General features: G+C 43.7%; 3 protein-coding genes across 5 annotated transcripts in view; 1 reads left to right on the top strand and 2 right to left on the bottom strand.

The window, feature by feature from the left end:
• Positions 1-655: 655 nt before the first annotated feature.
• On the bottom strand, positions 656-6,259 carry iqcb1 (IQ motif containing B1). The gene is made up of 14 exons (XM_079460527.1): positions 5,982-6,259; positions 5,722-5,887; positions 5,523-5,643; positions 5,352-5,445; positions 5,157-5,256; positions 4,782-4,954; positions 4,592-4,698; positions 3,682-3,803; positions 3,227-3,369; positions 3,006-3,154; positions 2,788-2,919; positions 2,498-2,654; positions 2,189-2,422; positions 656-1,226 (listed from the first exon to the last, which is right to left on the bottom strand). The coding sequence occupies exons 1-13, from the start codon at positions 6,088-6,090 to the stop codon at positions 2,202-2,204; spliced, it is 1,794 nt and encodes a 597-aa protein (XP_079316653.1). The 5' UTR covers positions 6,091-6,259; the 3' UTR covers positions 656-1,226; positions 2,189-2,201.
• A 283-nt stretch (positions 6,260-6,542) lies between these two features.
• On the bottom strand, positions 6,543-13,315 carry ccdc14 (coiled-coil domain containing 14). The gene is made up of 13 exons (XM_079460030.1): positions 13,100-13,315; positions 12,975-13,030; positions 12,836-12,896; positions 12,675-12,747; positions 11,648-11,785; positions 11,333-11,485; positions 11,122-11,216; positions 10,427-10,952; positions 10,087-10,225; positions 9,863-9,945; positions 8,442-8,618; positions 8,049-8,181; positions 6,543-7,966 (listed from the first exon to the last, which is right to left on the bottom strand). Exons 1-13 carry the CDS (start codon positions 13,127-13,129, stop codon positions 7,192-7,194), a joined length of 2,439 nt encoding a protein of 812 aa, XP_079316156.1. The 5' UTR covers positions 13,130-13,315; the 3' UTR covers positions 6,543-7,191.
• A 2,575-nt stretch (positions 13,316-15,890) lies between these two features.
• The window catches only part of kalrnb (kalirin RhoGEF kinase b), a gene marked incomplete at its 5' end in the record, with an annotated part of 59,367 nt that continues 50,130 nt past the window's right edge, over positions 15,891-25,127 (top strand). For 2 of the 3 annotated variants that reach the window (XM_079459840.1, XM_079459839.1), the window contains one exon: positions 15,891-15,994. In XM_079459840.1, the coding sequence (XP_079315966.1) occupies positions 15,916-15,994 (79 nt within the window). The remainder of the gene's footprint in view (positions 15,995-25,127) is intronic. The other variant, XM_079459841.1, reaches the window with a different exon arrangement.

Here is a 25,127-nt window from a genome sequence, read left to right as displayed (position 1 = left end):
ATATCGGAGCTCCATTGATCATGGCTTGTCTTAGTTGTGGTGCAACTACTTAACTCAAGGCAAACCTTCCCAGAGTTGATAGAAGTAACTCAAATCAGCTGTTCTGAAACCAAAAACTCAAAGTTTCACATTTTAACTCGGTGTTGGTTGAACCTCCTTTTTGAAACGGGCCCCAGATAAACAAGATATCTGTTGATCATGATGATCATGATGATGTTGTGAAGCGTTAACAATGGTTCTGTTCCAAATGACCCCACACAGCCATCACTCCAAATACAATATGAGGCACAAGGTCAAGATTTTGTGCTTTGGGTTTTTGTCGCATCATTTTTGTCACATAATGATGGCGCATCATTAAAGGGAGAGTTCAACCAAAAAGGAAAATTCTGTCATCATTTACTCATCCTGATCCTGTTGCATTGCAGAACTGGGAAATCGTGTTTCTGGCAACACAATGTCACATTTTGGGACACAATATTGATTCAAAAAAAGTTATTTAGGATAAAAGTGTGTGTCAAACATTTAACTTCACATTTATGCATTTGGCAAATGCTTTCATCTAAAGCAACTGTCAATATGTGACTCCTTGGGGTTCAAGCCCATAATCTCTGTATTGCTAACCAACAGAGCTTTAGTAACACAAGAATCGCTAAATGCATACAATTTCTCTTTTATTTGTTATTCTTCCACGTGTGCATTTTTACAATATTTCAGAACACAGAACAAATCTGACCAGAGTTTTCCATCAAACATAAACAAACACAATTATTCCTGTAATCGTTGTTGTTAATCACTTAAACATCACTTTGGCATTGTAACATGACAGAGTTTTGGCAGTCACAGTGTTTTCATGTTAACGTACCCCTTTACCTCCACATACACCCACATTCATTACATTCACACAACACTATAGACAAACACACAGCTTCCCCCAAAAGCCGCTTTCGGTTTATCTGCAGTTTTAAACCGCCGCATAGAGATCGGTAATTATTCCGTTATCAGATCTTGTTTTAATCGTGCCGCTGGAGTGGACCACTCTGTTGTTTTTACGTGTGTGTAATGAAATAATGACGGCTGTCCGGTGAATGAATCCTTGGCATCATGTAACGACACTCTGGTCACGCAGTGGATTTCTCTCTCTCATATACAGTTCATCTCCATCCAGATAACCTCACAATGAACCACTGCAATGTACTGAATCCATTCTTCTCCTGTCTTTCATTGTCCTGTACAATAAGGGCAGAAAGCACATCAATTGTAAATGTATTCACAATATTATATTTCAATGGACAATGAGCTAAACAAAGGATTGTTTCTTAATGGGGTAAAAGTACTGTCAATAATCGTGATATGGCTAAATGTAATGATTACTATATTGTGTTAATATGACACATACGTTATTCAAATAAATAATGTGGTTAACACTTTATCATAGGTGGTGGTGGTATTGCACCCGTTTAACATTTTGTCTTAAGATTTTGCAAATACTTACAAACTTTCTCTACGCCTGCCTAGACTCACATTACAATGTAAAAATAAATTTGACTGATGGCAGTTCACTTTCATTTAATAAATATCCCGATTGATCCGTTGTTGTAAATTATTTCTACCATAATAATTGTGTAGTGGAATTGTGACAGCACTAAGTTCATGCCAGACATTGTTTTTGACATACCGGCCTGATTTTGTAGTGTTTAATACGTATTAACACAACTTAAAAGAGCTAAAAGGTGCGAAAAATATTAAACATGACTTTTAATAAAGAACGATAACTGAAATCCAGCGACCAATAAGAGAAGGACTCGCACCAGCACTTAACAAAATGTGGAAAAAACATCACTACAACAGTCGGCTATATCACTATATACTTCAAATACTGAAAAACTGTGAAACACAATGACTGGCGTACGAGGAAATGCTTGTATTATTGTATAAATGTCGAGTGTAAAACATGTTTGTTTGGCTTTGACAACCATAAATGTTTCAGTAGTTCTGTTGCTCAATGACTTCTTTATCTGTATTCATATTCATCTTAGATTTAAGAGGATCTTCACTTAAGATTGTACTGTAACATCTACTGTTCATATCATTCCGAACATTGATTTTCTGATTTCAAAAGTATAGTCATCAGGTACACTCATACACGAGAAATATTCCAAATAAAGTTTCATGAAAATCTCATAAACACCTCTTCAACTGCTTTAATTTCCACCCAGATACAATGACTCCATGTCCAGATCGTAATCTTTCCCGGGAAGCTCCTCTGGACTGGAGAACTCATCTCCCAGCATCCTCCACCACGGGAGACGCATGCTCTGGATCATGACATTATGGGATTGATGGGCACGTGTGGCCACAGGACGGGAACGGCTTAAGAACAGGCCGACGTCCTCCTCTCGGGCGTCCTTCAGGGACGGAGCATCTAAAACAGAGTTTAAAATAGTGTCTTGTGTTTAACAGACATCACAAGTGGTCAGTCTTAGATTCAGGTACATACTGAGTAAAAGCTCGAGGTCTGTGTTGATCTGTGCGAGCAGAGCGTGTCTGTGGTGTTCTCTCGGCCGATCGGACGCTCTGTTGATCAGGTGCTGATGCAGGAGACTCTGAGCTCTCTGATTGAGCTCCATGCTGCCCTCTGCTGACATCACTGATGACTGAACCACACAAATGCCAGCGTCACTGGCACATCAAATAAAGGACACAGCACTGGATAACACAACAAGGATTGTAAAAAACAATATAACACGTGAAGATTTGGTTTTTTGAAAAGTGTTTGTGGAGCCACACAGGATGTAGAGAGGTGTGCTCATCTATGTGATGCCTAAGCTCCGCCCTCCTGCTGTCAGTCAATCCTTTGATTCCTTTGGGCGGTGTCAAAGTGCTTCGTTGTGCTTTACGACGTTTCAGGAACCGCAGAATCTGACACAACATACATTATAATAAGCACAGATATAAGAATATAAGAAAGTTTTGTCCAAAAAGGTGTTGTACAGGTGTCGACTCACAACTCTCTGCAGAATGACAGCAGCTTTGTGTTGTCTGAGACTGTATTTGTGTTGATGGAAACGTCGTCTCTCTCTGTGACCTCTCCAAACTCTCTGAATGAGCACAGCTGCCTGTTTCTCCAGCTCTCCCAAATATCTCTCCACCTGAGCTGAGAGACGTGAGTCTTTAACTCTCTGGCAACATTATACCCAAATGTTTAGTTTGAAAGTGTGTGTGTTACCTGCTGGAAGTATCTCCATGAGATGAAGCTGCCGTTGGCGGAACTGTCTCATGGCTCTCTGTCTCCTCAGACACACTTGGTGACGTAATTCCTCCTCTGCCCGCAGTCTCTCAGCATCTTCTTGTTGCCGTCTGCGCTTTTCTCTGACACGCAGCAACAAATCGTCACATCACTTTTTTCAACAGCCTTTATTTAGCCTATAGGACTATAGGTGTTTTTAATATGAAGCCCTGAAAAGAAAGGCTTTTTAAATACCCAAATATCTATGTGAATGCCTAGATATGGAATCTTTTTCCAATCCACTTTTTGTTTGTTTTATATAGTGAATGTTTGAAATAGGTTAATATAAGTTCATTTTCTAGTACGCTGATATAGATAAAAAGACCAAGATAGTATATTGAAAAACATGTCTTGAATGTAAAAGTGTTTGTGAGAGCAAATGTCGATCTCTTCACCTGAAGCTGCGTTGGATTGTGCTGACAGCTCGCGGGAGTTTCTTCAGTCTTTTTCTGGTCTGATGGGCTCTCCAAGCCGCCTGGATCACACACGCAGCTCTCACCATCTCCACGACAAACTCCTATGTATTATCCAGAGTAAAGAAACCACTCAAACGACATTTAAAGGGATCATGAAAAACATTTTATGAAAACTTCATCGTATCCATTATCTTAAAGACACTTTAAAGGAAAGGAAATCGGTTGTATACACACCACTTACTCCCATATACATAGAAAAGTATGCATAGCATAGCATTATTACCAGATATTCTTATACAATATTTTATATTTTTTCAATAAATGTTCATCTTTATGGTATATACAGCCACAGAAAAAATTAAAAGACTACTTAAAAATGATTTTCAGTTTTTCTGAATATACTATTTATAGGTATGTGTTTAGGTAAATCGATCATTTTTGTCTTATTCTGTGAACTACTAACAGTATTTTCAAATAAAACCCAAATTTCAAATAAAAATATTGTTTCAATTTGCATTTATTTGCAGAAAATGAAGACTGGAGAAACAGGTGAGAATAACAGAAAAGATGCTCTGGATTTCTTTAGACCTCAAATACTGCAAAGAAGTTCATATTCACTTTTAAGCAACGCAACAGTCATATTTCTACATGTATTTAGGAAAAGTTTTTTTAAATCACAGTTTTCGTGTGTCTTGTCAATCTGTCAACAGACGCTGAACTGGAATGACCGCAATACATCTAGAAATGATGATTACATGAACATCTGGAACGGTGTATAATTTTATCCATGGCTGTATGCATGGATTGTAACAATACAACATTGTGAAAAGTGCTCTAGAAAGAAAACTGAGATCATGAATATAAAATATACAGACTGGTGACCTCTGACCTCAGTGTCTCTCTGAAAAGCCTCCGACTGCAGTCTGTCGATAAGTTGATCCAGTACTGAATCAAATCCTTTACCACGCCAGTCTTTCACAACCAAATCTGCCAAACCTGTAGCACCACACGCACACATCACTGTTAGATGAGCTCTACTGGGACGGGGTGAGGATGAACTGAGGTGTGTGTGACTGTACCTTTGTATCGTCTGTGAATGAGCCGATGGCTCGAGCTGCTGTGGTCCATTATTATGACAAGTGTTTTTACAGCGGCTCTGCCAATCCCGGGATTTGAGCTACTGGACATTTTATACACGATATCATCCAAGATTTCAGTCACAGCACGGATTCCCATCTCATCTACAACAGCACTGAAAAACATCCGAGAGAAGAAGCAACAGTCAGATTTGAACAAACTCACTCCAAACTACATCCAAAAGTGTGATGTGATTCAATTTTTTTAAATCAAACACTTGATAATGGAATGAAACGTCCAAGTAGATCAGATGTGACATTTTTCTAATGTTTTTTCCCAAACTATAAAACACGGATAATGGCGAGATGGTGTTGTACCTGTCCGCCCTGAAGATATCGTTCCACATCGTAACAGTAACAACCGAGACGTCATCGTCCTCACACATCTGGATTTTCTCGTAATATTTAGACCGTAATACTGAAGAAAGATCAAGTTTTAGTTATATTTAGAAATATTTCAGTATATTCACATTCAGGTCACCCGTCACTTCACGAGACGTTCTCATCACATACCATGATGACTGAGATGTCTATGAGCCCTGAGGAGCCAGCCGATGGAATCAAAGACTCTTCTAAACCAACGAATCATCTCATTCTGTGTCTTGTCCTGTCAAGAGAGAGTTCAATGTGGTTATATGACTCGATTCTCTGAAATATGTCACTCTTGATCTCATACGATCTCACCCTCAGAGCTCTGTTCATGAGACGGTCTGCCAGGAAAAGAAGGTTTTCAGCCACCGAAGGCAGAAATTCATGACTGAAGACCTCCGTGCCTCTGAAAGACCCCAGACCCACACAGCACGAGCTACAGAGACACCAACACACATTAAAACTCCACAAGACTGCAAATGAAAACTATATTTCAGATATGACTTCAAAGTACCTGAGGATGTCTGCCATCTGTGTCAGAACCGCATATCCTCCTTGAATCTGAGCTGGACCGAATCTTAGAGAAGATGAGCAATACTGCAGAACACCATGAGAGTAAAGAGTCCGTTTACACTCCTCCAGATCCCTCTGATCTCCTAAAGACTTCCTGTCCAGAACATCTGATCACGTGAAAGAAGTTTTCACATAGTTTCATTCGTGATGTACACCATTAAAACATAAAGATAAACGTAAGAAACACACGTTCTTTTCTACCTTTTAGTTTTGAGAGCACGTCGAGCATCTTGTTTTCGGGTTGTTCTCGCGTATCTGCTATTAAATCCGTTAACTCGGTCTGTATTTCAGACTCTCTGGACGCGCACATCGCTTCAGAAACACGAGTTCAATCTCTGATAAACGCGTTCAAATAATACCGCGCGGTTTATTTGGTTTTAGCGAGTTAAAATGAAAGTGTCATTAACATCATCTCTTCGCTAAGTGACGCGCGCTACATGCGACATGAAGCTGTTCGGTTACCACGGAAACCTCACGTCATCAGCCCGCGACTTCTCGTCTATTTTCACATTTTTTTTCACACAATTGGTAAGTCTCTTTCTTTTTTTATATTGAAATTAATTCCTTGATTCTTTCCCCGTTTGTTGTTATTGCATTGTAGTTTTTTTGGGGTCTTGTAAATTTATGTTTGTCTAAATTTTGGACACTGAAATAATTTTGTTAAATGTTATTGTTATTCCATATTTGATTTTGTACGTTACTTGTTATTATAAAATAATATTTAAACAAAACTTTTTTTACACACAAACATGCATCACAAAAATCTATACCGCCATATCACATGTCACAGTAGGTTATATTTTAATAGGTATCAAAATAAACAATAAAAGATAGAATAAATAAATAGAAAACAGTAAAATACTAGACGAAGAGACATGTAGTTACAGCAAGTGTAAAGGATTTTCTGTTTTGGTGTCGTAGAAATATGTTGTTTTATTTTGTTAAATGTCATCGTCTGCTATTTTTCTAATATCCTTAATTAAAACCAGATAGAAGATTTGTAATCGTTTACCATCATGTCATTCAAAATCAGTATACGACTCTTTCCTCAGTAAAACACACAAAAAAGGTCTCAGTGGTTTTGTGTTCATACAAGAGGTTCAATGTTGTTTGGCTTTCAATGGGTTTCAGGGGTTCAACGTCTTTCTAAATATCTTCTTTTGTGTTCTGCAGAAGAACTTCATACAAGACATGAGGGTATATCAATAATGAAATAATTGAGATTATGGGTGAATTATAACATACTGTACAATGTGGCAATGATGATAATTTGGGTCAAAATTCAAAACACTTGCTCAATGTATGAAAAAAGTTGAATGCAATCATTTAATAAAACACAGATAAAAGTATTTATAAATTACACACACAATCAAATTAAAAATCAGATACCCTCAGCGCAATCGCTGAAGCATCATTTGTTTGAATCAGCTCTCATCGTTCTCTGCAGACTTTCTATACTGGCATCAAGTGCTGCTAGACCGTCTCTGAAATTCTGTTCATCTTGTGTGTTAAACGTGAACCCGGTGTTTACACTCCAGTCAGACGCTAAAGACTTATCATCACAAGAGGAGAACGTGCTCTCCATCAGCGAAGGGCGCCCAGTGTATCCCTCAGCATCCGCCTTCAGACCCAGCCGGGCACGCTGGAATTGATTGAAGATCTGATTGTGAAATCCATCCGAGACACCCAGCTTTTCAAAAGCACGGGCCATATATTTCAGCCCTACATGCTCGTCCAGATCTTTCCTCTTGGTCAGCTCATCACACTGTGTGAGAGGTCTCCTGTGAGCAATACCAGTCGCATACTGCCCCTCTGTAGTCTCTCTTAAAGGAGCAAAAGATGTTGATGTCTGATCCGCTGACGGAGAAACATTCTCAGCTATTGCTTCCAGTGTTGGCTTGTGTATCTCTTTTACTTTTAGAGAGGAGAGTTTACTATCTGATGGTGTAATTCTTTCTTTTCCGAACGCACAAGGTCTGCGGGGAGGAGAGGCCTGTCCTGTCCCCTCCAGAGTCTGAAGATAGGTCTTTACAGTGCTGGAGAGTTTGTCTGATGCGGTCGTCTCTCTCTGTGCATTTTCATGCAATTCCAGAACGCTCTTGGTAAGATGCGAGTTCGGTTGAGGTATATCAGGCTGTTGAGATGACTGGGTGACATATGGCTTTACCTGGTTTCTCTGTAGACTTCTGGAGGCATAAAGGAAACATCACCTACATTTAGTTGATGAAAAGTTTCTTTTTTAAATAAAAACTTGTAAAGAACTCTTACCGGATGAACTCTTGGAGTCTGTTGATTTCTGCCTCCCCCTGCTGGTGACTAAGAGTCAATGCAGTTTTCTCAATCCCATGCTCCTGCAGTTTAATCAGGCAGCTCTTCATTTCAGCTAACGCCTCGCTCAACTCTGAAGGGTTTGATAAATGACACTTTGTTAGAAATGTCCCTCATTGACTATTGTGTACATCAGTGAAACTGTAAACTGAGTGCGTCAGAAGACACAGCAATGTTTTAAAAGAGTCAAAGTTTACACTTTTCAGGTAGCCAGCTCATGTAAAGCTATTTCTGAACATTTATATTCTAACAAAATGAATACTTGAATCTTTACTCCAGGTATGAACATAATTTAAACAAAGAGAAGAAAACTGACATTAGGACTATTCATACCCAGCCTGAGGCGACTGTTCTCTGTCTCGAGTTGCTCTTTGTGCCGTTGCCAGTCATTGTCTTTCTTCTCCAAGGCGTTCTGTAGTCTCATGTTCTCCTGCTGAAGGTTCTGGATCTCTCCGTGGCTCTCATTTAATTGAGTCTGAAGAGTGACGTTCAGTGACTGCAATGCCACCACTGAAACACAACCACACACGCACACGCACACGCACACACACACACACACACACACACACACACACACACACACACATACCTTAGTGAAAGGATGTGATTTTATACTCCGTTTTTCAACACTAATTGAAATGTATTTAAAGTAAAAAAATACACACATGAAATGCCTCACAAATAAAACATACATTATTAATAAAACGATATTAATAACATTTGTAAATAATAATACTAACCATATTGCAAATACAATTAATAATTACTAATATTGTTTTATAATAATATACTAATGTGTAAGTTTTGAATGCTGTTAAATGGCGAACCTTCTGTTGAATCTGCATTTGCAAATCGCTGCCGTCCTTCTGAAACCTCTCTGTATTTTGAGATTTAAATCTTATTTTTAGTCACACTGTGTTTTTCACTGGATGTTGAAAAAACCTGGTTTAAATCTGTACACATTTCTTTGTTTGGTTGAACACAGAGAAAGATATTTGGACGAATGCTTGTAACCAAACAGTTTTTGGACAACATTGACTACCATAGTAGGGAAAACGACAATGGTAGTCAAAAGTGGCCCAGAACCGTTTGCTGTCCTGCATTCTTACAAATATCTTCTTTCGTGTTCAACAGAACAAAACACAAAGTATTTTTTCCTAGTCTATGGTCCAACATATGTTTGGTTATAAACATTCTTCCAAATATCTTTCTTATCTGAACAAATACATTTATATGGTTCAAAGGTAAATAAATATGGTGACAGAAATTCCCTTAAAAAGTGCTTGTCAACTCTTACAACACAGTATGTAATCATTTAAAAAGAGGTTTTCCCATTCCTTAAAAACAGACGATTTGGACATCCGAGGCTTCAGAAGGAAAGCTTCGAAATCATCTTGGGTGTGTAGATCGCCTAGGATTTGTGTTTGCGTATTTTAAGGTTTTCCCGGTACGACTCCTTATCTGATTACCCACTATATATTTACAATCCTGCATTTGTTAAACACCTTTAAGTGATTTATAGTGCATACAATGTATACATTTTTCAACATGCAGGTGTTTCCATGGATCTTGTGCTCCTAACTCCTGCCAACTGAGCTACATAAAACACCAGAAGAAGAAACTGGAATCATAAGATGAGGAAAGGTCTGCTTTCAGCGAGCGTTGGAGGCTTCTATACGTCAGGTAATAGCCCTAAACAGCGAACCATGATTTCTCACGTTTCTAATGACAGCATTGGGAAGACAGATACTCACCCTCCAAGTTACAGTCCATTGTCCTGGCTCTCCGTTCAACCCTCTCACGCTCCAATAACTGCTGATTCAGGATTCGTAAACGCCTAGAAGACATATTCTCAAACTCAAATAGAGATAGATTTCCCCTAAATAAATATTCTGTCATCGTTTGCTTATCTCATTCAAAACCTATATGACTTCATTTGAATTATTTTGTTAAAATGTAAAAGCTTGGTCTTGCAGACCTGCGCAGCTGTGCGTTCTCACTCCGGAGCGGTTGCACGGCGAGTGCGATCTCAGCCTGGATGTTGGTGCTGCCCACCATAAGCGGGAGTAGCGAGATGCTCTGCTCCACCTCCGAGATTAGACACGCAGCTTCACTGTCTGCACACAAAACTCCATCGAAACCATCTGAAGGCTCGATTTCTAATTGCAAGGCTCAAAGTGAATTAGACAACAATCTTAAGTTTGAAAGGGGATATGGGTTTTCATGAATCTGGTCTGGAGACGACTGAAAGGCTGAAGGTGAAATAAGAGCACTTACGCTTGTGAATTATGAGTGATTTTTTTCTTTAATATTCTCACCCTGATCCGCGAGCAGAGTCTTCAGCTCTCCCAGCATATATCTGACAGTCATTACTCTCCGAGCGGTCTTCTCTGGACTGGTGCTTTTGTCTTTGCCGATATCTCTGACAGGTGTAGCGTCCATCACATCATGCTCTTCTTTATTCTCGTCCTCTGCACTCGTATCACCCTCACTCTCTTCTGAATTCTCCTGAGAGCACCGCATCTTCAGCAGCGGTCCATCTGGATCAGGACGTGCCGGGATGACGTGGGTCTGAGCGGGCATCCGTGCTGCTGGCCCTGACGTTGAAGGGCAGCCTAGGTTCCCACTTGACCCTACAGGCTCATCATAGACTGGACGGGTGATCAAAGGTAACTCTTGTTCCACAGGAGTACAAAGTCCATTTTGGAAAGGTGACTGCACGGTGACGGGCCACTGCTGTTGGACTGCTGGTGGGACGGGGAAAGAACGGGCAAACTGAGGCGGGTCAGCATGGTGAAACCCCTCTGTTGAGCTACTTCTGCTCTGTGCACACTTTGAAGAGCACTAAACAAAGAGAAAGAGAGATTTTTGTGATGCAATCATCCTGATCCAGACACAATTGTTCCTTGTGCCGGTTAACACCAGCCCGCTGTGAAGTCCCATCAGCCAACATTGAACATCTAATAGATTGGAACGTTCTTAAATGACGGATGTAATGTAATGATAGACGTACAGGTTCACTGTGAGCTGAAGCAGGTCTCTGAGGGCTCAGTTCAGGTGTAGATGTAGTCAGTCGACAGTTAAACACAGTGTGTTTCTGAACCTCACCTGAAAACAAACAGACAAACAGTACAGAAATCATATCAATCAGGACACACCCACAAAACAAGCAACATGCGTCCGTCAGGTGTTATAGAGTGTGTTTGTAAAGGGGTTTTTCTTACTGTTAGTAGCAGCCTGCGTGAGAGCCAGTGGGACTAAATGTTGCTGAATCTGTTTTGTTTTGGTTACAGGGGTCTGTCCAGCAGGCTTATCTCTGATCGCAGGGTTCAAACCTGGGTACGATCTGGCAGACAGAATCGTCTTCTGCACCGGAACTTAAAAAAGTAAGAAATAACATGAAGTGTTAATCCTACTGAGATTTATAAACAAAAGAAAAACGTTTAAGAATCAAGGGTAATACATTTGTGACACTTTAAAAAGATGTCATAACAAATCGACTATCGTTTATAAAGTACACTAGATTTAGGGATCATTACCTGGCTTCTTGTTGGCAAGCGTGCCCGTGTTTGTCTTCCTCCCGTGTTGTTTTCGGTCCATCTCTGTTTTTCTTGATAGCATCTTGGGTTTGGCTTTAGAGATGCTGCTCTTTTTCCCCTCTGCTTTTGCCTTTGATTCTGTTGTATGAACATGTGAAATCTCATTACTCCACCATTGCTATAGACCCTTTTGCACTGGTACAGAAGGACTTCCGTTTTCACTTCTTATTATTGTTATTTTAAAGCCACATTATGTAAAAGTGGACCGCTAGTTCGAAACAACAACAACAGGTGAAGCTAAATGACGTTATGTAGGAGAGTGGAATTTTGGGACATGTCGTTTTCACCATCCAATGGCGTTCATCATGTTCACGGACGAGTTAAGGAGTGAACTTTATTTTATGTCATCGAAATGAATTAGCTTGCAAGAAACGTGGAATGTAATGCTACGTTAGCCCGCCAATGATATTGGACTTTGTCAATTGATTTGGTAGTGCTACACAGTATAACACAGTCTTGGAGTCGTCGTTTAAAAAGTAAACTACGTTTGCACTTTTTTGGGGTTTACTTTACTCGCCAAAGAATAATCGTGATCCATAATAACAGAACAACAGATGCTGTATAACCACTTCCGCATTTGCGTGTTGCTGTAGTTTCTACAACCAGAAACTGAGGGTCGTGCGGAGCAGCGGATATTAAGTCACTGATATGGGACGAATGCAAGGGAGACAAGGGGCAGGCCATTATTTTAAGTAGGAATTTCTCTGGATTTGCAAATTTTTGGCAACATTTGGGAGAACGTACGTACACAACTGCATGAAAAATATCAGTGTTCAACTGATTTTGGGATATTTCATTACAAAATGATTCCATATTGTGACTTTAAATCTTACATAACTAAATCTCAAAGTTATCTATTTTACATTTTAAATCCTCTGTTTGTGAAGTGAACCAGCGTTACTAACGTCATCCGAATGGGTCTATGTGTACCATGAGACCTCAGTGTGGTATAATATGAACATCCCACCTTCATGTTCAGCTGCAAGTATCCCACTGAGTAAAGCAGCACATCGATCCAGTCCCTTGTGTACCGTTGTCACCTGGATGTTTTTGCAGTCAGAATCAGAACGTCATTTATTTTCCATTCAGTTCATTAATAGATTATTGAAGGGTGTGTAACTCATGTACCTGATCTTCTGAATCCGTAGAATAAAGGGAATATGCAGGTTCAAGGGGTCTCCCCACAAATCTAAACCACAATGAACATGTTAGAATGTTCAAGCATCATGCAAAAGATGTCAAACTAAGGCCTTAGTTTTCCTTTGACCTTTTCTTGTGTATGTGTCCCCGTCCAGATGCTGTAAGTCTGCCTGAGGAGACCACCTGCAGATGACAGAGACACTGCACACAACTGCTTCACAATAATAAAGTACAATTATAAATATCCATCACCTTTGGTCTTGAAGCTCCTTGTCTTGCCATGTGAGATTCGACGCAGTTTACCTACAGTGTCATCACTGTTGTTATTACAATTTCTAAATGTCTAAACCGTCAAATGAATAAATCAAATGATGAAGACACGTCGATCTGCATCTGAACAGCAAAACAACTCGCTCGAGTCTCAGCCGCCATGCAAGGTCTTGTTTTGACGTTCAAAACGGAAGCCGAGTTCTGTTGACCAATAGAAAAACAGGCAGTTTCCTTTTGTCGGGATTTCATTGGTGCGTTGCTGCAAAGAGCCTCACCCCCTTTTCTATTGGTCTTAGACCACGTCGATCATTTGTACTTGTTTCACGCCCCCTGAAGGCTTCGGACGCTAGAAATGTGTTTCTATGGAGATGATGGAGCGGTTCGGTAATGCGTTCGCGGTTTTCTAACGCGATATTCCCGCTCGTCAGTGATATAAGTGCTAAATTAATGCATTATTTGTTTCTTTCACATTTATTTTTAAGAATAATAACGTGCATTGCTAACCGACAAGTCAGTATTTCATTTCACTTGGCTAAAAGTGGATTGTTTTATTGGACTGTCAACATAAGTGGTGTTTTTATCCGCATTTATCACCTGTGTTGCCAAATCCCTATGCTGTTGATCCCGTGATGTGAGTGCTGAGCAGTCCAGTTGCCTGATGGGGCAGAAAGCAGGGAACACTGTTATTTTGACCCCGGTGTCTCTTGGGTAATGGATAGATGAGGTTACATTCAGAGCTCTTCCTCTCTGTGTGCCATTAGATGCTCATCACAAACGCACACCGTGACCGCTGATGAAATCAGACACCCTCATCATGCCATAATGAGCCTTTCTGTAATAAGGGAAGACAAAGAGAGAGAGAAAAGGATGGCAGGCTTTAAACAGGGGTGTTTGTATATTGGGTCAGGGTTTGTGCATCAGTTATACATGTATATTTTGTTTTCAACCACGAGACTAATGACACTGCAGGAATTTGTGAAGGACCATTTTTAGGGTGAGCCGAAGCGGACCCCAGTCGATGGTCCTGGATATATATGACGTTTAACTTATGCTGCTAGTGTCTTCAGGTAAGTGTCGAACTTGGCCTCTCGAACAACATCTGCAAAGTATGTTTACATATCACAGAATGTCTTTAATGGCAAAGAAGCATTAGGGTGAACACAGGTGGGGTCACCGCTTAGATTAAAGCAACCGGTACAGGACAAAAGAATGAATAAACAGCCATATTAACTTAACAAAATCTTATAAAATCATTTAACGAAGGGATATTAAACAATTTATTAAAAATTCTCTAAAATGTACATATATTATTTAAGTTTATTTGATGAAAATATCCAAATAACAAATTACACTGATAATAGCTTTTACACTTCATATTTTTGATGAATTCTAATATAAATATTTGAGTAAATCAGATTCACTTCATTTTTTAGGCCCCTACTTGCATTTAGTCATTTAAAAAGTATATTTCAATGATTTCTCAGCTTTAAAATATACATAATTAAAATGACAGCGAAATCTGTTATAGTTTATTATGACGTCACACGCCCTCAAGAGGGCGCCCGTTCACCATCTGCAACCGCCTTCAGAACATACAAACATTAGAATTGTATTAAATAGTCTTGCTTTTGTAATTCATCTAGTTAACGTCGTCATCCGGCACCTGTTAAAACAACATGCATTTTTCATAGATATGTTGAATTTTGCCCGCTTAAAATATAAATCACGGGAAGACCAAATCTCCTGATTTTTGTATTTAACCTCCAGAAACAACACAACAGTGCCAAAGTTCAAGCTGCCTTTCATTTCTAAACAAACATTCTCATTTGTTTATAAGGGTGTGTGGTGAATGACGAAGAACATGTCATATTCCTACAGATGACCCTAATAATAGTTTTGTGTATGTCAATGGTGCAATGTTGTTTGCTACCAGCGTTATTTAAATCTTATATATATATATATATTCTATTGAGTTCTGCAGAAGAATGCCATACAGGTTTGAAATGACACGATGGCGAATAAATAATAAACGAATTAAAATAAATACGGTGTACTTTCGTTTATTATAGATTGCCATTTGCATGACTATAATTATTCTGTCTGTGTATCAATAACATGAATATACAATATACAATGAATGCAATTATTTAAATTTTATTTTGTTTATTGATTGTATTCATGTTTATTCTTCCCTTATAGTGATAGCAGGGGTTCTCCGGCCTCCCGAAACGCGCGCGCACGCACACACACACACACACACGCGCGCGCGCGCACACCCCATTATGAGGAAGCGCTCGAGCGCATCAGGAGGACAGATTGGTCCAGCTCTTCATGCCGCATCAGAATAAAGAAGAAGAGCCCCGATCTGCGATACCTATATGCCATCGTTTTGTTTCGTGCGTTGTGTGATAGTAGGAACCCATCGTGGGAGGCTTCGTTCAGCCAGTCCAAGCGGCGTGGGGGAGTGCTGCCATTATATACGGCGGCTGGGGCATCGCACGGATGGGGGGATAAAGAGCGAATAAAGGATTTAACCAGAAGAAACGGTCTTTTGGGCTGTTTGTATCGGGGTCCCCCAGTAGTGGCCTCGCGGAGGTGGGTGGGCTCGGAACAATAGCGCCCGGCGGCGCGCTCGATACAGTATCGGGACCTCGGGCATCATTGTCATTATTCCGCTACTACGAGCGTTCGCAAATGGAGACGGCCACGCGCTCCGGTGATCTCCACACGTAGATGACAAAGATTCGTGGGTGTGAACTCCGTTTGCCATCATCGTTTGCGGGAACGCGTATTCTGCAATGATGGCAATGATGAATTCTGCCGAGGCGGCTGAGGAAGGACCGAACGATCCAGACACGGAGCCGTTTTACAAAACAGGTACACTTGCATGTAAAAAGCGTGCGTGCGCTTTTGTGCTAATGTGGCTTTCATTGTGGGTTTGCGCGTATAGAGTTATGGAGTTCAACAGCATTAGAAGCCCACTCCTGACGTGCCCCATTGGGTTTGAATGTCATTCATCTGGACCCATCCCATACATCCCATCTCGTAGGTTATACACATGTTCTGCAACACACATACAGTATATGTACGATGACTGCCGCGTTCCTCGAAAGCCAGGTTGACGTTCGTGTTTTCAGAACGCTTCGGCACGTTCAACGCCCTTATAGTGTTTGGTTATTGTGCGGCAGAGGGAGGAATCCCCATTGAAATAAGCAGGGCACCACACTTCACCTGTCACTTGATGCTCACACCTTCAACACATTCTCTAATTGCGCTACTATCACCTCCGGACGCGCCGAGGCTGGCGCGGGAGTGGCACAGCCTTTTGTCGGTCGTGACATTGATTCATCTTTCTGAGCCCGAAGCCTGTTGATTCGCTCAAACAGCCCCAAGTGTCGCTACTGTACGTGCCATACAACGATATTTCATGGCCGTGGAGAGATGCGCGAAGGGCCCTCTGTCCACCCTGCTCATGTGTCCAACCTGTCATCTCCACCAGCTGTCCTTTACTCATTTTATGCACTCACCAGCTCTTGAACTATGACCTACTTCTGGTTTGCATGGCAACAACCATTTATCTGTATATTGCTGATGTATGTGTGTATGCAGGCTGTGTGTGTGTGGCACTGTGTGTTGGAATGCGAGGCATTCATTATTATTAGAAAAACATCACCACCATTTTTACGGCATCATAAAAGATACATTTCATTAAACACACATGCCCAGTGAGTCAAATGTTGTCACGCTGGAAATGTGAAGGATAACACACAAAACCATCAAACTGTTGTTCTGGCCAACAGGTATTGTAATTAATAAAATACACGTGACAACTTGCCCCCATAAAAATGTGACTTTTTATGACATTTCCCTAGGTGTGACTGCGTCGTTCGAACTTCTGTTAAAACCGGTTCGGTTTATGAGAGATATTACAAATAGGTTTCCTAGTCTGTGAAAAGCTAAAGTTTTTTTGTGATTGATTGTTTTCTATATAATATCATCCAACACGATGTGAAGAACATTTTGTGGAAATCTAACATTGATATCTTAAATCTTGACAGAGTACTCTGACCAAGAGATGAACTCTGACCATCTCAATAAAATCATTCATTTCAGTATTTATCACTAATAAATGACAATTTATCTTGAAATCTTTCATTTAATCATTTAAAGAAATAAACACGCATGATCTTTAAATCATTTCTATAAATCATCTTTGATGCTTCTAATCTCATAATAAGATTATTTAACTTTGAAAGGGATTTTTGGTCAGAAATGTGAATATTTACAAAAAAGACAAACTTGGTCTTTAAAGAAGACAAAAGGGTATTTCGAGCCAACATACAAAATCACTTCAAGAGAAAAACAGGCATTATTTAACACAAAACCTTACATTTACTGAGACACAATCCTTGTGACTATACATCCCTGTGTGACAACTAGCCCCGGTTCTCATTATGCACGCTCTCAGGTCTCAGTTAGTCATATCAGGAGTTGTGTGCACAAGGCAGATTTCTGAGTGTGTCCCCCAGTGATCCATCCCAGGATAGAGTTTTTCCTCCTTATACCCCTGCACTCTTATCCCACATCCAGTATTCAGAGTCAAACAGTGCCTGGATCCCTCTCCGTCTCATCATCGGATTAGTATGTTCACACTGGGTGGGATAATCATGCGCACAGCATCGGTCGTCTGGGAATCAGTTTGTCGCTTGTCCGTGTGAATGTCAGGAGCTGTAAGAGATGCTGCGGAGACGGACACCTTTGTGCCAGTGAGGTAGATCACAGTCATGTTGGATGAACGGGCATCTCGCTCAAACCCTACAGCATATGCTGTTCTGGGGTCTTGTCTAAATTGAAAGAATAGAGATGAAGTGAAAACAGAGCTGTTCGTTTATGCAACATGGCAAATCAGCATTATTTCAAAGTAATTTAATTTGACTGAAGCCCATCGTAACCGGGGTTGCCAGATATTTGGCCTAAAACCCATGAAGGTGTAACAGCTGAAATCACTTTTAAGCTGCTTAGCTTGTGGGTTCCTCCTGAATTGACTCCCCCGGCCAAAATAGAACTTCTGTGATGGCGGTTCAACCGCTGTGTCTCCTTTCTCATTTGAGTTGTGTGCCGTATGTTGTCATGATGAATACAAGCTTGGATGTGTGTTTAGACCATCTCAATATCGCTGTTACATAATGACTCAAAATAATTTGAACGGTTGCTATGTTTCTGTTGGCATCCTTTGCAGAAATAACAAGCCAGTAGAGTTTCTCATCTAAATATTTTGACATTTAAAGGTTTAGATTTGCCAGAGAAAGGATGTTCATATATTATTGTGTTATCTCTATTCAGCTCTAACACGCTTGCGACTTTCAGTCAGATTCTAAATAAACATCTTGTGCTGTTGAATGTACGATTGCTTGTGAATTATGTTTACATCTAAAGTTTCATAAATCAACAGAATATACCTTTCCTGCCAGACAATGTTCAATTTATGAGTAAATCTGAAGAATTGATTTGCAAAAGAAGAATTGATTTTCAAACATCCAGAATTCTACCGTGCATTCCAAGTAATATCAATCAAACTGCAGTTGGGTTGTTTTGATCAAGTAATAATAACTACAAATAAATAAATATATATATATGAATAAATTATAAATAATAAAAAAACTGAATACAAAACATGATTTTCGAATACTTTTATTGTATCTGTCTTTGCAAATCAACACTTCAGTTAGATTCAGCAAAGTTCCTGCTTAACTGTAAGTTTAATGTTAGAAATGTTCCCAAAAAATCTAGTAAGGCATGTCCTTACACATTGAGGATGCTGTAGGTGGTTGCCCGGTGTTGCTAGGGTGTTTTGCTGGTTGCAAGGGTCCCAAGTTTGAAGAGCCCAACAAGTTACTGTGTACTATGGAGACACATTGGACTGGTCAGTCACCCAGAAAAAAACATCAGATGGGAACCTGTTATGCATTGTTTCCTGCATGTGTCATCACACTTTGAGCTTAAAAGTGCCTCCCTTTCCAAGAGTTGAGATAGGCTTCTATAATCAGCAAGGCCGTACTTACCACAGGGCTTGACTGGGCTCCAGCCCATAAACGAAAAAACGAAAATCTGAGACTAGAACGCTAAAGAAAAGCGTTTAGTAAAATGAAAAGAACTACTAGATTTGTTAGACTGCGGCACCACAGCCTGATGTTCAGGCAGAGAATCCAGAGGACAACCATCTGCTGGAGGCATATAGGAAGTTAGTTACCTGTCAACACTCTTGTTTTGCCTGTGAGTTTACCGTTTTCCACACCCACCCACCCGCCACACTTTAGTTTAGTTATTTCTCCCGTGAATTTTTTTAGTTAATTCCCCCATAAAATGGTCGAGAATTGACAACGAGGACCGGAAAACGCTGGGGAGCGACCCCGGGGAACCAAAATTTTGGTACCCAAATGTGGACAGAGCGGCGTGAGACATTTAAGTATTGTTGATGTACTGTTCAAATGGCAATAATGTTTTTTAATAGTTTTACATGCTTGTTTATATTATGTTCGACTTTAGGTTTGCAGTATATTTTCGAACACACAATATTAAACTTGCAACAATGTTACCCTACATTTTTGGAATGTAGTTACAATAAGTGCAAATATCCCATCCTGATAGCCATTAATGATCATATCTTTCCATCAAAGAATCTAATGTTGTAGTTAATATAAAACATTCTAGCTAAAAAAATGTCTTTATAAAATGTACAATAAAATTCTTTATTTATAGAAAAAATATTTAATTAGTTAAAAGTCTTATTCCAAAATGCATGATGTTTTTTCTCTCTCATCATCTAAGCATCCTTTTATTGTCTATATTTTCTTAATGTTCTGTCAACGAGAGAAACTTTCTACCCATCTCATTATTATGAAACTATTTTAAGGCATAATAAGAAATCCCTCATTATTAAGAACACAGTTTTAAAGAACATTTAAAAACTCATAAATATATCTGTCATAAAATGCTTCACTGATGTAATTGCAATAGAATAATAATACATTTGTACAACGTAGCCTTTGTTAACATTATTTAAGGATTTGATGACATCAAATAACAATTAACAATACTACCATCGAACATGTGTTTTTGTTAATCATTGCTAATGCTAACAAACACGCGTAGCAAATCATTCTATTTAAACAGTAGGGGGCCCGAAAACTACTCAAGTCCGGCCCGGATAATCAGGAATCTGTTGCATCATGGTGAATATGCCTGACTTTCATAACTTAGGAGTTATATACTGTACTGTAAGACATTAAACATTTTTTTAATGTTACCTATAGGAGTTTCGGCAGAATATTTAAGTGTACTTAAGCTGAGGTTCTTAGAAACATATGGCCCATAACTTTCCAGAGCATTTTTAGAAGGCGCTTACTGTTCTTAGTTTACGCCATTTTCCTTTCTTCAGCATCTCGACGTCAGAGCGAAACGTCCCGGTTACGTATGTAACCTCTGTTCCCTGATGGAGGGAACAAGACGTTGTGTCGAAGCCGACAGATGGGGTTCGCCCTTGAGAACCAATCGTCTCTGACTATTTTGAAAAGGCCAATGAAATTGGCGAATGAAATTTGCATGCCGGGCTCCGCCCCCGGATATCCGGGTATAAAGGGGAGCCGGCGTGCTCATTCATTCACCTTTGTGCTGAGGAGCCTGAGAGCATCTCGTGACTGCTGCAGCGGACGGCTATTGTCGTGGCAAGAAGGACACAACGTCTTGTTCCCTCCATCAGGGAACAGAGGTTACATACGTAACCGGGACGTTCCCTTTCTGTCGGTCTCTCGACGTTGTGTCGAAGCCGACAGATGGGGTTCCTATGGAAAACGCCACGGCACTAGCCGCGTCACAATCTCTAGCGAAGCGACGTTGACCGGCCTGGGCGAGCCACACGTGAGCGCTATCGCGAAATTTGTAACCTTCCAGTGGGCAGGCAGGGGCTCCCAGAGCTTTTGGCAAAGATGAGTAGCCCCTGCCCTCTGCCAACTCAGACGGCCCCATTGGCGAGGGCCATCCAGTCGTAGGGCTACTGGGTAAGCGCTGTTCCTTCAATGAGGACGTGCGCTACGGAGACCACTTCCCACCCTAGGGGGGAATACAGTGGAGACACCAACATGGTCTCACCAAATAGGGGAGAACTCATGGGAGGTATGTGCGGAATGCCGCAAGGTGGATGTCCACCTGGGGAGGTCATGGGTTGCCACGCGGGGAACCATCTCATGACGACATCTCAGACGGAACCACCCTAGTGGGGGGTTACTACGTGTGGGGCACTAGGTCCGGTTAGAGCTATATGTAATAACTCAGCTTGATACCCGGCCATAGGCGGCAGGGCTGCTCCGCCGAGCCCGCCGCCCTGAGTGCTATTGATGGATGGACGGACTGCCTATTCTTCACCCTTGGGGAAAGAAGGGAGGCAGCCCATAGCGCACTGGTCCACCTCAGAAGGGGAATGGCGCTATGGGCAGGCGTACGCCCCACGACTGCTGGTCTCACCTGCTGGCAAGACTCGAGCTGCCGACTCCCCACGGAGGTTGTAAGCCTCTGCGAGGTATAGCGTAGCCCAACCCGCAGCTCTACAGATGTCTGCCAGAGAGGCGCACTAAGCCGATGCCCACGAGGAGGTCACACCCCGAGCGGAGTGTACCGTCACTCAAATGGGCACGGGCTAGGATCGGCACGCCGTAGTGACGGCGTGTGCGACCCAGCGCTACAACTCTCCTCGGATACAGCACTCCCGTTGCTGACCTCCATAACAGACAAGAGCTGCTCAGGGCCTTGAAGCCCTCAGTGTGGTTCGAGTAGAGGCGCAATGCGCTTACTGGACACCCCACGTACAGGTTGGGTCTTTCTCCCGGTGTGGGAGCGCCTGCAAGTTCACCACCTAGTCCCAAAGGGGGGCGGCGGAACTTTGGGCACGTAAGTCGGCCGGGGTCTCAGGATCACGTGAGAGTCACCGGGCCTGAAATTTGGCAATCGGTGGACACGGAATGCTTGCAGGTGCCTCACCCTCTGGATGGACTCGAGCCCCAGCAGGAGAGCCAACCCCCCTCGCAGAACGAGGAAGGGGCTCTCGGCAGGGCCCGAAAAAAGGGGACCCAAAGGTCCACCTTAAGGTCCCAAGAGGGTACGGGGCGCGGACGAGGCCTTAGCCCCTCGCGCCCTAGAGGAACCTAATAATCAGGTCATGCCGCCCCAGAGGCTCACCAGCAACTGGCACGTGATAACCGCGACAGCGGGTACCCACGTTCCAATGTGGAAGGGGAGATTACTCCCCAGCCTCTCCTGCAATAGGACAGCACGTTCCTGAGCGAGCAATTCCGCGGGTCTTCTCCTCGAGAAGAGCACCAGGACGAGAAGGGGCGCCACTTAAAGGCATCCAGCCTTGTGGGCATGGCCCTTGCCTGAGTGACAGTCTCCACCACTGAGGGGGGTAGGTCATCCAGGAACTCCTCGTCCCATCCAGGAGCCAGACCCAGAGGTCCGGCTCGAACGCCACAACGTGTCCATCCCCTGCGAGTAGGCCCTTCGCCAGGGGATTTGGCCAGGGGGAGTTGTCGTCAGGAGTATTAGCTCCGAGGACCAAGTGTAGTTGGGCCCGTAAGGCGCAACTAGCAGCACTTGATACTCCCTTCCCAGACCTTGCACAGGACCTGCGCAATGAAGCTCACTGGGGGGAAGCGTAGTTCCGCTTGTCCCGCGGCCAGCTGCGCGCTAGGGCCTCCGTGTCGAGGGGGGAGCCTCGACCAGGGAGTGCCCAGCGGCACTGGGGGGTGTTCAGGGAGGCAACAGGTCCACCTGTGCCTGCCCAAACCACACCCAAGCCGGCCGCAGTGGTGGAGTCGTCACTTCGCACGAGGTGTCAACTGACGAGAGAGCGCTTGGCTGTCTGGTTCAGGACACCCGGTGGCGTGTGACCTGCAGGGGCCTTGCCACCTGCTGTCTCCACCAGGGGTGGAGTCGTCACTTCCCACGGGGTGTCAACTGACGAGAGAGCGCTTGGCTGTCTGGTTCAGGACGCCCGGTGGGCATGTGACCTGCAGGGGCTTTGCCACCTGCTGTCTCCACGGGAGGAGGCGTTTTGGGCGAGTTGCGATGACTGCAGCGAGCGAGTGCCACCCTGAGGTTTAGTACGCTACGCCGGTCGTGCTGTCCGGGCCAGTATGCTGGCTCTGCACGAGAGGCCGGAGCCTCATCAGTGCAAGCAGGACAGCTAGCAACTTGAAGGCAGTGATCTGCCAACGCAGGCGGGGGCCCGTCCAGCGACCCGACACTGCGCGCCCATTGCACACCGCACCCGCACCCCGTAGGGAGGCGTCTGTCGTTCCACGACCGGCCTCAAGACCTGCTCGGGGTTAGGATGCGATGGCAGCAGGTGTAATGACGATACGCCTACTGCCGGTGCGCCACGCTCTCCAGGGAACTCATCTCTGTAGTCAGTGCTGTCGCGGTCCCATGTGCGTCAACCCGAGGGGGACAGGCCACCCCCGAGGACACCATGCCCAGGAGCCTCTGAAACTGATTTCAGGGGACCGCTGGCTGCTGCCTGAAAGTTCAAGCAGCTCAGCACTGACTGTGCGTGCTCGTGAGCGAGCACGCCGTCATGGAGACAGTGTTGAGTTCTCTACCAGGAAAAGGGGGAGCTCCGCGCCAGGGAGAGCTGCTCTCTTTTTCCCGGCTGACCCGTTTACTGACATGCCAGCCCCTCGACAGTGCCGAGGGAACTGTACATGAGAGTATGCGGTCAGTTGTCATGAACCACTCCTGGCGTCTGACAGACACCAGGACGCGCTTCTGCGCCTCCCGAACGGCACCCTTGCAAGGTGCTGCTCAAGGTATGCAGCGACCCCTGGTTTTGGGGATGATGAAGTGCGGCTGTCGAAGCCACTGGACATCTCGGCCGAGGGGACGGTTCGATCGCCTTCGCCAGAGGGGTGGCAGCCCCGGCCTGGAGCACAGGAACATCCCTGCCTCTGCTGAGGTAAGAGGATGCCTGAAGTCCGGCGGAGGTCTGGCGAGCTGGATCGAATGCCGAGACGGACCACACTCCCAGCCACCGTGATGGTTTGAAATGCTAACCAAGCACCCAGAGACCTCACAGGGGGGGCTGCGATCTACTTCATCAACCCGCGGGGGTTGGTTCAATGACTAGCAGTGCTGTTCTCCCCGGGGGGAACGGCTCCGCTAAATCACCTGCCAGGCGATGGCGCAGCTCGACGCACCGTCGAAGCGAGAGTGCTGAGGGCTGCTTTATACTCGTCATTGCGTGCCGCCACGACGCAACGTCGAGTTGCCGAACACCATCTTTCAGAGGGTGAGAGCGGCTGCAAGTGGGACCCAGAGAGAGACCTCTCCTTGTGAGAAGGCGGGCACTAGGCCCCCGAAGGGGCCCAGAAGGTGTTTGGGACGCGGCAGGGACCGCCCCAGTCCGACCATCCAGCAACCCAGGCTGGGTCGGGCCCGATGGTTCAATCTCTCTAGGTGGTCCTTCTCTTGACGTCCTCCTCCGGGGGGCCACCTGCGGGGGCACCAGAACCGGAGTCGACGCTGGAGAAGGCCAGGGCTGCTGGGGGCAGACCACGTGCGAGACCTCGACGGCCGAAAGGCGGCCGGGTCACAGCAGGCCGGTCTGTTTCTACACTGTCAAAAGGCTGCTGGAGCAGTCCTTGACAGCGCCACCAATCAGCCGACCTTGCGAGAGGGGAGTCGGGAAAGTGGCCTTTCTCGACATCGCCCCCCTACGCAAGATTGGGTCCGAGGCATCTTTCCGGGCCACTGATGTGGACATCGTCCGACCCAGCCTGCGCTGCCACCGCGGTCCCCGGAGGGCCAGTCGGCGGCGGCACTACTTGGGTCGGTCTTACCCCGTGGGGCTCTCTTTAGCGCCCTGGCCTGCAGGAAGGCCATGCGTAAGAGTGGAGGCAGCTTGGTCCACGGCACTGCCAGCCTCAACACCAGAGATGTTGAGACCTTACATGCCCTGGAC

The sequence above is a fragment of the Barbatula barbatula genome, assembly GCF_947034865.1.
Source record: "Barbatula barbatula genome assembly, chromosome: 7".
In the NCBI taxonomy this organism is placed as follows: domain Eukaryota; kingdom Metazoa; phylum Chordata; class Actinopteri; order Cypriniformes; family Nemacheilidae; genus Barbatula; species Barbatula barbatula.
Note: the sequence above shows the minus strand (reverse complement) of the source record. Positions and strands in the feature narration are given on the sequence as shown.

Coding starts and splice junctions, on each gene's coding strand:
- ccdc14 (XM_079460030.1), bottom strand. CDS start 13,129: ATGGCAAGACAAGGAGCTTCAAGACCAAAG. Junction 13,031..13,099: donor AAGGAGCTTCAAGACCAAAG/GTGATGGATATT, acceptor TGTCATCTGCAG/GTGGTCTCCTCAGGCAGACT. Junction 8,182..8,441: donor GAACAGTCGCCTCAGGCTGG/GTATGAATAGTC, acceptor CAAACCCTTCAG/AGTTGAGCGAGGCGTTAGCT.
- iqcb1 (XM_079460527.1), bottom strand. CDS start 6,090: ATGTGCGCGTCCAGAGAGTCTGAAATACAGACCGAGTTAACGGATTTA. Junction 4,699..4,781: donor CATTCACAGACGATACAAAG/GTACAGTCACAC, acceptor GTGGTGCTACAG/GTTTGGCAGATTTGGTTGTG. Junction 2,920..3,005: donor CTGTCATTCTGCAGAGAGTT/GTGAGTCGACAC, acceptor ATGTTGTGTCAG/ATTCTGCGGTTCCTGAAACG.